At 42.8% G+C, this 14,563-nt stretch overlaps 1 protein-coding gene across 1 annotated transcript; it reads left to right on the top strand.

The window, feature by feature from the left end:
• The first annotated feature begins 4,851 nt into the window (after positions 1-4,851).
• LOC138674565 (speedy protein 1-B-like) lies at positions 4,852-6,832 on the top strand. The gene is made up of 6 exons (XM_069762387.1): positions 4,852-4,904; positions 5,138-5,232; positions 5,655-5,713; positions 5,886-5,968; positions 6,146-6,314; positions 6,680-6,832. The coding sequence occupies exons 1-6, from the start codon at positions 4,852-4,854 to the stop codon at positions 6,830-6,832; spliced, it is 612 nt and encodes a 203-aa protein (XP_069618488.1).
• Positions 6,833-14,563: the final 7,731 nt, after the last annotated feature.

Below are 14,563 nucleotides of genomic sequence, written 5' to 3'. Positions count from 1 at the left end.
GAATCCAACTGCCTCTTATATGAGATTATAACTTAGCGGCCTTAACAAGACATATCAGACACTGGGCTCATGGGTCAAGTAGCTTTTCCAATACTATTTATGATAGGGAACTTGCTGCACCTAATGATCTCCTACATCTAAAATTTGGTGAACTACCCCCTCATGTCAAACATAGCGTCCTTTGGAAAGTCACTATAGGCGCATGGATAGCTTTGAGAAAACTATATACATTACCATTTAGTTTATCTAAAATAGTGCCCTTATGGGAAAATCATAGATTTACTCAGGGTAAGAAAAAAAAACTTTTTGAACAATGGGAACAGAAAGGGATTGTGTTGTAAGATTTAATAAGGGAAAATGAAGGGAGGTTACACACCTGGCAGGAATTATCAGAGATATATAAGCTAGGAAACCATCATTATCAGCAGCAAGTGATCAGTCATTATCAATCTATGCTGGAAAAGGTCAGAAAAGTAGAAATAAAAAAGGGGGTTTTGACTAATTGATTGGACCTAGAACAGACATAGCTTCCCTGTCCACAATTTACCAAAAGATTTGAAAACAAACTCTATGTGGGGTATCACATGGCATCTTCACTCATTGGAGTACAGAACTAAAAGATGACACTTGGGAGAGAAGATTATATTGGGTTGGAGCAAGGTTAAAAAAGCAATGATTAATGAGTAATGGAGAGAAATGCAATAGAAACTGGTACATAATGCAATTTATGCTTTCAATATTTCTTACAAGGATGCTCCATCTCATTATCTAAGAAAATGTCCAAAATGCAATTTGTCCAGGGCAAATCTGCTTCATGGCATCTGGGATTGCCCCTACACGCAGAGGGATTGGGCTGAGGCTCTTGGATATATTGATAACATTTGGAAAATCAAAGACTCAAATACTCCCCTAGCTTGTTTATTTCATAGAATTGTATCCACTGAAATAATACACTTAGCTCTTCTTGTAGTCAAAAAGCGCATACTTCGGTATTGGCTAAAGGAAGACGTACCTCAAGTGTCTGAAATGAGAAATACTCTAAAAACTCTAGTGGTATATGGCAAATTAGACTTAGAGACAAAAGGAAAAGTCAACAATCAAATTATTCCACAAATGGAGATCCTTTATGGACATAAATGTTTCTAAATTTGGTTTCAATTTGGTACCTGATGACCAAGTCACTTTTTACAATTCTGTCCACTGTCATTTTATGAAGTTATAGCCCTGGAACACTTTCATGTATCCCACTGATTCTGAGATTGTTTCTTCATGATGTATTGTACTTCATGTTAGTGGTAAAATCTCTTCGAATTAACTTGCTTTTATTTATGAAAAAAAGGAAATGTTGCAATTTTCAAACTTTTAATTTTTGTACACTTAGATCAGAGAGTTATGCCAAAATGGTTAATAAATAACATTTCCCACATGTCTACTTTACATCAGCACAATTTTGGAAACATATATTTTTTGTTAGGATGTTATAAGGGTTCCGTATGTGTCCATATTTTGCACATACTGTTTGGTACTGTGTGCCCTCTAATATTCCTCCTATCATTGCACTCAAAGTATGATATCAACAAAAGCGCCCCACAGACCCTAAGATACCACCACAGGGAATTCCTCCACAGTACCCTCCACACGCACAGTATGATGACCCTACTGTACCCCACCCCACAACTCACCCAGAAAAGTATGATGACCCCTACATCATATGATCGCCCAACTGTGACCCTCACACAACCATACACAGTATAATGCACTGCATGGTCATCAACACAGTATAATGCACCACATGGTCCTTACAGTGTAATACACCCCATAGTCCTCTGTATAAGATAAAGCACCCCAAGCTCTATATAGGATAATGCATCCCATAGTCCTCTGTGTAGTATAATGCACCCTATACTCTATACATTACAATGCACCCCATAGACCTCTGTATAGTATAATGTATCCCATAGTCTATACAGTATAATGCACCCCATAGTCATCTATACAGTATAATACACCCCATAGTCCTCTGTATAGTATAGTGCACCCCAAGCTCTATATAGGATAATGCATCCCATAGTCCTCTGTGTAGTATAATGCACCCTATACTCTATACATTACAATGCACCCCATAGTCCTCTGTATATTATAATGTATCCCATAGTCTATACAGCATAATGCACCCCATAGTCATCTATACAGTATAATACACCCCATAGTCATCTGTATAGTATAGTGCACCCCAAGCTCTATATAGGATAATGCATTCCATAGTCCTCTGTGTAGCATAATGCACCCCATAGTCCTCTGTATAGTATAATGCATTCTATAGTCTATACAGCATAATGCACCCCATAGTCATCTATACAGTATAATGCACTCCATAGTCAATACAACATAATGTAATACCTTGTCCATACAGCATAATGCATCCCATAGTTTTTACAGTATAATGCATCCATAGTCCTCTGTATAGTATAATGCACCCCATTGTCCTCTGTGTAGTATAATGCACCCCATAGTCCATACAGTAAAATGGACGCCATAGTCTATACAGCATAATACACCCAATATGTTATACAGTATAATGCACCCCATAGTCATCCACACAAATTAATACACCGCATAGTCAATACAGTATAATGCACCCCATAGTCCATACAGTATAGTGCACCCCATGGTCCTACATTTGGAATCATGCACCCAATAGTCCATACAGTATAATGCACCTCATGGTCATCTGTATAGTATAATGCACCCCATAGTCCATACAGTATAGTGCACCCCATGGTCCTACATTTGGAATCATGCACCCAATAGTCCATACAGTATAATGCACCTCATGGTCATCTGTATAGTATAATGCATCCCATAGTCCATACAGTATAGTGCATCCCATGGTCCTACATTTGGAATCATGCACCCCATAGTCCATACAGAATAATGCAACCTATAGTCCTAAAAGCAATGTCAGAATTCTTTTTTTATTTTTACAATTTCTCCTCGCTTGGGATTGTTTTAAGTTTTCCTGTACACTATGTGGTGAAATGAATGGTGTCATTCAAAAGTGCAGCTTGTCCTCCACAACACAAGCCCTCATATGGCTATGTGGACAGAAAAATATAAAAGTTGTGAGTTTGGGGAAAATGGAGGAAGAACAAAGACGCAAAAATGAAAATTGACCTTGCCGCTAAGGGGGTTCAATAATGACTTTACAGGGAGCAAGAAAGCAGATGACATTTATTCTCTTACTCCATACACAATGGACGATCTAGTGAACATGTTACACATCACACTTCTCTCATCACGACTTTAGTGTCATCATTATTACATGCGGCTTTCACTGCTGCCATTTCCCAATCATCAGTTAATAAATGGAATAACATGATAACTTCCTCAAATAACACTAATTGGAATAAAGAGGAAATCTTCAAATATAGATATAAAAGTAATACACTGTATCTCCTTATTCATTATTAGAATGCGCTTTCCCTTTAAATTTTGCGCCGCGTGCCTCAACCATCAACCAATAGCATCGCAGGATTTGAACTCAAAGAAAGAAAAAACCGTCAGTTGGTGCCAGTCTGCGATAGCTCTATTAGAGATAAGACAGGCTCCTTATTGATTCTCAGAAGCGACACTTTTTGGATTTGTACCCGGATCGTTACCTGCTGATTGGGAGACAACCGCCCCCGGCCGCTCTACAGAGGTGAGAATCATTGTGTGATGAATAAACTGCCGATTTATGTCCTTCCAGATACTGACAGTTGGGATCTATACTGAAAGCAATCACATATACAAACGCAAATGATTTCACCATAAATCCCAAATCTAGATAACGGGGAGAATATGGATAAATGGGGTAAAATTTGGTGACCTTGAATAAATATTTAAAATGTGGATAGTGATGTGTAAATATGAATCTGAAAAACACAGGGCCACATATTTCTCCTAGAAATTCCCAGATCCAATATTTAGAAGTGCTTGGCCGTTATTAGCCTGTATATAATAGTTATATCATACATGTAGTGGAGATATGAGGAATATTGTACTGGATCATCAGTCACTATACAGGGAGGTAGCGGATATATAGAGGTTTATATGGCGGGTCACAGTGCAGTCAGTATAATGTAGATATGTGTAGTCTTTTCTTATCATAGCACATGAAATCAATCAGGGTAGGCATCAATGACCGATTATATATTTTTGTTTTTTAAAGCACCACTGCAGCGGGTTTTTACACTGCACCGCGGCAGTGGTGCTTTTTATGTAATTCTCCTGACACCTGTCTTATAGTCACCTGCCGCTCCTTCATCCTTTTCCAGTGTTGGTCCTATCAGTCTCCGGTGAATTGTGACCGGCCATCAGCTCCAGTGATTCATGGAGCGGCGCAGACGTCACTTTTCAATACCTCTCTATGAGAGCCTCGTTCTGGCTCTCATAGATTTGCATTAAACTCTTGTTACGTAACTTCTCACTTGCAGCTAGTCAGAAGCTACAGGCACAAGATGGCACCAAGTAGAAGAATGTGGGCAGGGTGCTTACATTAAAAGTGCCACTCCAGTAGTACAAACAAAACAAAATGCTGGAGTGGTGCTTTAAGTAGAAAATAGGGTTTGTTTTGTTTACTAGCTACAGCGCCACTTCTGTCAATGGGTCATGTTGGGTATTACAACTCAGCACCAAACAAGTCAAAAAAGCTGCAATACTGCAACCCATGTAATGCAGGCTGTGGTAGTTAGGTTTTGGGTTACACATTAGGTTGGTAGTATTACTCTACTAGGGATCCTATAGACAGAGCCATTCTCTGCATATTCAGGTTTTTCCTTTATCTGTATGTTTCCAGGAAGAAGAGTAAAGATGGCCATGAGGAAGCGGAAGAGAGAACTGATCGCCCAGTATGAAGAGGAGTGGTAAGTAGATGAGGTTACATCACTGCAGTCATCACAATCCATACACTTACACCGGCAAGTCATAGTGACCATTACACATCACCACTACACATATTCATACCATTTACAGCACAAAACTAATGTCAGATCCCCATGAGGAGAACACCCATCAGGATGTAAGTGAGTTATGTGTAGCCATAGTACGACCATGTGCATGAGGCCTAATACTATATTATCTACCTCTTCTACCACAGTTCACTGTCTGCCACCCAGGAAGTGGCCAAGAGGAGGAAGACAGAAGATGACATCCCCCAGCCAGAAGAGCGGGCAGCTTTTGCCGCACTCCTTGGTAAGACTCATTGCACATTACAAGGTTTCCAGATATAAAGTATTAGATTATATGACATGTATTTTTATATTAATCTATTTTATGTGTATAATGGTAGAGAAACATGTAGGGAAGTGTTCTCCCTCAGCCTCCTATAATTATACCTAGTATGATACAGCAGACAGGAGCGGTCACTATGTGGTGAACAGTGTCGTGGCTTTGGTTTCACCTCAATAGTGATGGCATATCTTTAGGACAATTCTTCAGTATCTGATCAGTGGGTGTCGGGGGCCAAATCTCCACCAATCTGATGTTGATGAGCTATCCTGAGGATAATCCATCATGAAGAACTCTACAACCCCAATAATTTAACATTAATAGCATTAAAAAGGTTTTCATTACAAAGTTCATAGTGAACTAATTCTATTTTCTCATTTTTGTAGAAGAAGAATACATCAGACGTTTTCTAGCCAGGGACAGCTGTCTTAAGATTTCGGACAAGGTATTATTGTAGTGAAGGATGAGAAGTCATCCAGATTTGAGAAGATCCATCATAGGGAAATAAACGGCTTATTCTTATGTAATAGTGGCCAGATATTACCACACATAGGAATATACAGCTATATATGTTCTGTATTATATATACCCTCTAACTCTGCTTCTCATCCCTCTAGTATCTCCTCGCCATGGTCTTCACTTACTTCAGGAGAGCAGGACTGCGATCTTCAGAATATGGAACCTTCTTCTTTCCAGCTCTGTGAGTCTCTTTTATTATTACACATTTATGTCTATAAATAACTTTATTTTATTGTAAAACCAAAATATCTTTTCTACCACTCATGTAAATACATGATAATTGTATTTGTTGTTATATTTCTGTATTTTCTTCTGAAGTGGATTCTAATTTATTTGGATTCATTTTTCTTCCATCCAGGTTTTTAGCCAACCAGTTTGAAGAAGACGTGCCATATCAACAGGAGATCTACCGCTGGGCCCTCAGATGGACGTGGAGCATGACGAAGGACCGACTTCTACAATTCCGCAATGTTCTTCTCACCAGGATGGGATTTCGGGCTTGGGTGGATCGAGCCACCTGTGATCTGGTTAGCAATATAAACAATAATAATATAAAGCTGATCTGTAAATAGGTATCACAATATAAACAGTATACATAAATAAATCCCTTAGACCTGATGGGGTGGTTGTACTTACTTTGAAAAGCCATGTCAGAATGGTCTTGTAATCCTTATGTTAAGTAGAGCATTTTATGAATGCAGCCATAGCTGGACTCATGAAATGCTTGTTTTAATGTCATGGGAGAAAACTTTAATAAGTAATTATGCATTCTGCCATGGTTTTTCAGTCATCACATCAATATCATCAGGTCTAAAATATATGCAAATTGAATTATGATTAATGGTGATATATTCCCTTTAAACTCTGATTCTAATCACTTATTTCATTCAAGATCATGGCACAAGACCCTGACCACTGGGCATGGAAGAGAGACAGGAATATCCATCACAGCTGGGCAATTCGTTGGTTCAGGAGGAATAATGCCCTACCCTGCTCTCTCTGTAACATCGTTCCATTGAAGAAGGAGGAAGATGCGAATATCTAATGCATGGAAGAGGAGCTGCTGGACCCACAAGGAGAAGAACATGGCTGGAAGAGGAACATAGCTGCTGGACCTGGAAGGAGAAGAACATGGCTGGAAGAGGAACAGAGCTGCTGGTCCTGCAAGAAGAACAGCTAGAAGACGTGACGGATGAAGAACTGGAGACAGGAGAGAAGTATTCTTAAAGGGAACTTGTCACCCCCAAGGCATTTTTTAACTAAAAGAGCCATCTTGTGCAGCACTAATGCTGCATTCTGTCAAGGTGGCTCTTTTAGTTGGGGTTCCTTTCAACGCTGCAATATCCGTTTTTATAATTTGTCCCTCATACCTGTCTTTTCCACCCGGACACAAACGCCTCCCAGCCATCACTGAATACTCCGTGCGCCAAGGGCCGCCTCCACTTCTTTCATTAACGTCCCTGGCGCCTGCGCTGTAAGTTCCCATCGTGTGATGGGAGTCGAAGGGCAGCGCAAACTGCGCATGCCCGAAAAAAAACTTACAGCTCAGGCGTCGGGGACGTTAATGATATAACTATATGTATGAAGGACAAATTATAAAAATGGATACTGCAGCATTGAAAGGGACCCCAACTAAAAGAGCCACCTTGACAGAATGCAGCATTAGTGCTGCACAAGGTGGCTCTTTTAATCAAAAACGCCTGGGGGGTGACAGGTTCCCTTTAATAGTCACACACAGAACATGCACATCCCACTGTACACAGACAATATACATACATACACACACACACACACACACACACAGACACCCTTCTTAAAAAGTATAATGTTACAGGTTATATATATTAGATTCCTTGATAGGGCGTTGATCCAGGGAACTAGTCTGATTGCCGTATGTGGGGTCAGGAAGGAATTTTTTTCCCCAATGTGGAGCTTACTCTTTGCCACATGGGGTTTTTTTGCCTTCCTCTGGATCAACATGTTAGGGCATGTTAGGTTAGGCTATGGGTTGAACTAGATGGACTTAAAGTCTTCCTTCAACCTTAACAATAACTATGTTACTATGTATTCTTGATAGTCACACACAGAACATGCACATCCCACTATACACAGACAACATACACACAGACACCCCATATGCTGTACACATAGACACACTGTATACTTTACACATAATTGTTATTTTTTCACAGTTGTTATATTTTATAGTGGTAACCTCCCTTAGTATGCCCGGAGGAAGGGCAGTACAGCAGCCATGGTTTCCCTACAGGTTTCCACCACTGGGGGTTTTTCCTGTCCTGAGTGTTGCTGTACGCTCTTTGTGAGTGATGGGAGCTAACCAGCACATATAAAGCATATAATAAACTTCACACTATTTAAACTTTCAATGATGTGTCTGAGTCTTTATTTTATACTTTCATGTGTGGAAAGGACCACCATCAGATCATTACTGCCCCTACTGGTTTATGGGACCTGGTGTTTTATGCTGTTTTCTTTGCGAAGATCTTCTATGTCTTTAAGAAAGTCTGATGCTTGTTCTGGTGCTGAAAATGTTTGTATTCTTCCTCCAGGTGAAAACACTTTAGGATTCGCTGGGAAATGTAATGAGAAGCTGATTTTTTTCTTTACTCGATCAGTGCATATTCCACTAAGGCCGGTTTCACACGTCAGTGGCTCCGGTACGTGAGGTGACAGTTTCCTCATGTACCGGAGACACTGACTCACGTAGACACATTGAAATCAATGTGTCTCTGCACATGTCAGTGTGTTTTCACGGACCGTGTGCCGTGTGCAAAACACGGAGACATGTCAGTGTTCGTGGGAGCGCACGGATTTCACGGACCCATTAAAGTCAATGGGTCCGTGTAAAACACGTACCGCACACGGACGCTGTCCGTGTGCAGTCCGTGTGCCGTGCAGGAGACAGCTGCAGTAAGTGCTGTCCCCCCCACGTGGTGCTGAAGCCGCCATTCATATCTTCTCTCCAGCAGCGTTCGCTGGAGAGAAGATATGATAAATCCTTTTATTTTTATTTTCTCGTGTTTAAAATAAAGATCCCTGTCCCCAACCCCCTCCCACCCGCTGTGCGCTCGCCCGCTGTTATTAAAATACTCACCCGGCTCCCTCGCAGCATCCTCTACGCGCCGCACCTTCTCCTGTATGAACGGTCACATGGTGCCACCGATTACAGTCATGAATATGCGGCTCCACCTCCCATAGGGGTGGAGCTGCATATTCATCACTGTAATGGGCAGCACACTGCTCCTAGGCCCAAAACTATTAACTGGATTAGATGCAGTGAAAATAAAGATACACAGGCGGTATAGTTTGTTTCACAGGCGGGCTGCTCTGCTGACGTGCAGACACTGCTCCTAGGCCCTAAGCTATTAACTGGATTAGATGCAGTGAAAATAGAGATATACAGGCGGTGTAGTTAGTTTCACAGGCGGGCTACTCTGCTGACATGCAGACACTGCTTCTAGGCCCAAAACTATTAACTGGATTAGATGCAGTGAAAATAGAGATACACAGGCGGTGTAGTTAGTTTAACAGGCGGGCTACTCTGCTAACGTGCAGACACTGCTCCTAGGCCCAAAACTATTAACTGGACTAGATGCAGTGAAAATAAAGATACACAGGCGGTGTAGTTAGTTTCACAGGCGGGCTACTCTGCTGACATGCAGACACTGCTCCTAGGAACAAAACTATTAACTGGATTAGATGCAGTGAAAATAGAGATACACAGGCGGTGTAGTTAGTTTAACAGGCGGGCTACTCTGCTAACGTGCAGACACTGCTCCTAGGCCCAAAACTATTAACTGGATTAGATGCAGTGAAAATAGAGATACACAGGCGGTGTAGCTAGCTTCACAGGCGGGCTACTCTGCTGACGTGCAGACACTGCTCCTTGGCCCAAAACTATTAACTGGATTAAATGCATTGAAAATAGAGATACACAGGCGGTATAGTTTGTTTCACAGGTGGGCTACTCTGCTGACGTGCAGACACTGCTCCTAGGCCCAAAACTATTAACTGCATTAGATGCAGTGAAAATAGAGATACACAGGCAGTGTAGTTAGTTTCACAGGCGGGCTACTCTGCTGACGTGCAGACACTTCTCTTAGGCCCAAAACTATTAACTTGATTAGATGCAGTGAAAATAGAGATACCCAGGCGGTATAGTTTGCTTCACAGGCGGGCTACTCTGCTAACGTGCAGACACTGCTCCTAGGCCCTAAGCTATTAACTGGATTAGATGCAGTGAAAATAGAGATACACAGGCGGTGTAGCTAGCTTCACAGGCGGGCTACTCTGCTGACGTGCAGACACTGCTCCTAGGCCCTAAGCTATTAACTGGATTAGATGCAGTGAAAATTGAGATACACAGGTGGTCTAGTTAGCTTCACAGGCGGGCTACTCAGATGACTATGAGCCAGATTACACCAAATGCTGTGACATACACTTGCACAGCACTGGCACAGACCTGCCTGGCAAACAGTGCTATGATTTGCTGTAACCTACCCTGAAAAGGGCTGATTGTTATGGTCTGGTGATTAAGGAGCGACATGCGTCTAGCTCTGAGCAGGTGGCAACTATACTGACCGCAGTCCCTAAGCTCAACACAACACTAGAAGCAGCCGTGGAATGCTCCTAACGCTGCCTATGCATCTCGTCACAGCCGGAGAACTAACTAACCCTAAAGATAGAAGCAGGAAACCTATCTTGCCTCAGAGAAAATTCCCAAAGGATAGATTAGCCCCCCACAAATAATGACTGTGAGAGGAGAAGGAAATGACATACGTAGTATGAAACAAGATTAGCACAGGAGGCCACTTCTAGCTAGATAGGAAAAAGTACAGGACAGAGAGCTGTGCGGTCAGTAATAAAAACTAGAAAAAGTCCACCGCAGAGAAATGCAAAAATCTCCACACCTGACTAAAGGTGTGGAGGGCAAACTCTGCTGCCCAGAGCTTCCAGCCTAGCTGAATAGATTCATACTGATAAGCTGGACAAATGAACAAAACAAAGAAAGTGGAGAACCACAAGACAAAAACAAGAGAACAGCAAAATAACAAGCAAGGACTTAGCTTTTGCTGAATTGGTCAGAGTGTCAGGAAAATCCTAAGAGCAAAGACTCCAGGCAGGAACAATGACAACTGGCATTGAATGAGGGAAAAGGCCAGATTAATATAGCCGAGCCAGAAAGACGATCAGTGAAAACAGCTGCTGAAGCTAAATCCAAGAAGCAGCCATACCACTCAAAACCACAGGAGGGAGCCCAAGAACGGAATTCACAACAGTACCCCCCTCCTTGAGGAGGGGTCACCGAACCCTCACCAGAGCCTCCAGGCCGATCAGGACGAGCCAAATGAAAAGCACGAACCAAATCGGCGGCATGAACATCGGAGGCAACAACCCAAGAATTATCTTCCTGGCCATAACCCTTCCACTTGACAAGATACTGAAGCTTCCGCCTCGAAAAACGAGAATCCAAAATTTTCTCAACCACATATTCCAACTCCCCCTCAACCAACACCGGAGCAGGAGGATCAACAGATGGAACAACGGGCACCACATATCTCCGCAACAAAGATCTATGGAAAACATTGTGGATGGCAAAAGAGGCAGGTAGGGCCAAACGAAAATACACAGGATTGATAATCTCAGAAATCTTATAAGGACCAATAAATCGAGGCTTGAACTTAGGGGAAGAAACCTTCATAGGAACATGACGAGAGGACAACCAGACCAAATCCCCCACACGAAGCCGAGGACCAACACACCGACGGCGGTTAGCAAAACGCTGAGCCTTTTCCTGGGACAACGTCAAATTGTCCACCACATTAGTCGAAATCTGCTGTAACCTGTCCATCACAGAATCTACACCAGGACAATCAGAAGGCTCAACCTGCCCTGAAGAAAAACGAGGATGGAAACCAAAATTACAAAAGAAAGGTGAAACCAAAGTAGCCGAACTGGCCTGATTATTAAGGGCAAACTCGGCCAACGGCAAGAAGGTCACCCAATCATCCTGATCAGCAGACACAAAGCATCTCAAATAGGTCTCCAAGGTTTGATTAGTTCGCTCAGTTTGACCATTTGTCTGAGGATGGAACGCCGAAGAAAAAGACAAATCAATACCCATCCTAGCACAAAAGGCCCGCCAAAACCTGAAAACAAACTGGGAACCTCTGTCAGACACAATATTCTCTGCAATGCCATGCAAACGAACCACATGTTGAAAAAACAATGAAACCAAATCAGAGGAGGAAGGCAATTTAGGCAAAGGTACCAAATGGACCATTTTAGAGAACCGGTCACAAACCACCCAGATAACAGACATCCTCTGGGACACAAAAAGCTCCGAAATAAAATCCATGGAAATATGCGTCCAAGGCTTCTCCGGGACGGGCAAAGGCAAAAGCAACCCACTAGTGCGGGAACAGCAAGGCTTAGCCCGGGCACAAGTCCCACAGGACTGCACAAAAGAACGTACATCCCGCGACAAGGAAGGCCACCAAAAGGACCTAGCAACCAAATCTCTGGTACCAAAAATCCCAGGATGACCGGCCAACACAGAACAATGGACCTCAGAAATTACCTTACTTGTCCATCTATCAGGAACAAACAACTTCCCCACAGGACACCGGTCAGGTTTATCAGCCTGAAACTCCCGAAGCGCCCGCCGCAAATCAGAGGAGATGGCAGACAGAATCACCTCTTCCCTAAGAATGCCAACCGGCTCAAGGACTCCAGGAGAATCCGGCAAAAAACTCCTAGAGAGGGCGTCCGCTTTAACATTCTTAGATCATGGAAGATATGAGACCACAAAATCAAAATGGGAGAAAAACAGGGACCACCGAGCCTGTCTAGGGTTCAGCTGCTTGGCCGACTCAAGGTAAATCAGATTCTTATGATCGGTCAAGACCACAATGCGGTGCTTGGCTCCCTCAAGCCAATGTCGCCACTCCACAATTGCCCACTTCATAGCCAACAACTCCCGATTGCCAACATCATTATTGCGTTCCGCAGGCGAAAACTTTCAGGAAAAGAAGGCACATGGCTTCATCAAGGAACCATCAGAATTCCTCTGCGACAAAACGGCCCCTGCCCCAATCTCAGAAGCGTCAACCTCAACCTGAAAGGGAAGAGAAACATCCGGCTGATGCAAGACAGGGGCAGAAGTTAATCGGTGTTTAAGCTCCTGAAAGGCCTCAACAGCTTCCGAGGACCAATTAGTGACATCAGCGCCTTTCTTCGTCAAATCGGTCAGGGGTTTAACCACACTAGAGAAGTTGGCAATGAAACGGCGATAAAAATTAGCAAAGCCCAAAAACTTCTGTAGGCACTTCACAGATGTGGGTTGAATCCAGTCATGAATGGCTTGGACCTGAACAGGATCCATTTCTATAGACGAAGGGGAAAAAATAAACCCCAAAAAAGAGACCTTCTGAACTCCAAATAGGCACTTAGACCCCTTCACAAATAGGCACTTAGACCCCTTCACAAATAGAGCATTATCACGAAGGATTTGGAATACCATCCTGACCTGCTTCACATGAGACTCCCAATCATTGGAAAAAATCAAAATATCATCCAAATACACAATCAAGAACTTGTCAAGATAATTGCAGAAAATATCATGCATAAAGGACTGAAATACAGAAGGAGCATTAGAAAGCCCGAAAGGCATCACCAGGTATTCAAAATGGCCTTCGGGCGTATTAAATGCAGTTTTCCATTCGTCACCCTGCTTGATACGAATAAGATTATATGCCCCTCGAAGGTCAATCTTGGTAAACCAACAAACCCCCTTAATCCTAGCAAACAAATCAGAGAGCAGAGGTAAAGGGTATTGGAACTTGACCGTGATCTTATTAAGAAGGCGATAATCAATACAGGGTCTTAAGGAGCCATCCTTCTTGGCAACAAAAAAGAATCCCGCTCCCAATGGTGATGAAGACGGCCGAATATGCCCCTTCTCCAAAGACTCCTTAACATAGCTCCTCATGGCGGCATGCTCTGGCACAGACAGATTGAAAAGTCGGCCCTTAGGGAACTTACAGCCAGGAATCAAGTCAATAGCACAATCACAGTTCCTATGTGGAGGAAGGGAACTGGACTTGGGCTCATCGAATACATCCTGGAAATCTGACAAAAATTCAGGAACATCAGAAGAGGGGGAAGAGGAAATTGACATTAAAGGAACGTCACTATGTACCCCTTGACAACCCCAACTAGTCACAGACATCGATTTCCAATCCAGCACTGGATTGTGTACCTGTAACCATGGGAAACCCAGCACAACAACATCATGTAAATTATGCAACACCAGAAAACGGCAATCTTCCTGATGTGCAGGAGTCATGCACATAGTCAGCTGAGTCCAATACTGAGGTTTATTCTTGGCCAATGGTGTAGCATCAATATCCCTCAAGGGTATGGGACTCTGCAAAGGCTGCAAAGAAAAACCACAGCGCCTAGCGAACTCTAAGTCCATTAAGTTCAGAGCAGCGCCCGAATCCACAAATGCCATGACAGAAAAAGATGACAATGAGCAAATCAGGGTCACAGACAGGAGAAACTTAGGCTGCACAGTACTAATGGTAACACATCTAGCGACCCTCTTAATACGCTTAGGGCAATCAGAAATAGCATGAGTAGAATCACCACAGTAAAAACACAGCCCATTCTGACGTCTGTATCCCCTCTGTTCCGCTCTAGTCAAAATCCTATCACATTGCATGGCCTCAGGACTCTGCTCAGAGGATACTGC

The sequence above is a fragment of the Ranitomeya imitator genome, chromosome 4, assembly GCF_032444005.1.
Source record: "Ranitomeya imitator isolate aRanImi1 chromosome 4, aRanImi1.pri, whole genome shotgun sequence".
NCBI classification, from domain to species: domain Eukaryota; kingdom Metazoa; phylum Chordata; class Amphibia; order Anura; family Dendrobatidae; genus Ranitomeya; species Ranitomeya imitator.
Note: the sequence above shows the minus strand (reverse complement) of the source record. Positions and strands in the feature narration are given on the sequence as shown.

What these genes read in the sequence shown, in the direction of transcription:
- LOC138674565 (XM_069762387.1), top strand. Translation starts at nt 4,852, where the DNA reads ATGGCCATGAGGAAGCGGAAGAGAGAACTGATCGCCCAGTATGAAGAG. An exon ending in GCCCAGTATGAAGAGGAGTG is followed by an intron (nt 4,905 to 5,137) that starts GTAAGTAGATGA and finishes CTTCTACCACAG; the next exon opens with TTCACTGTCTGCCACCCAGG. An exon ending in AGCTTTTGCCGCACTCCTTG is followed by an intron (nt 5,233 to 5,654) that starts GTAAGACTCATT and finishes TCATTTTTGTAG; the next exon opens with AAGAAGAATACATCAGACGT.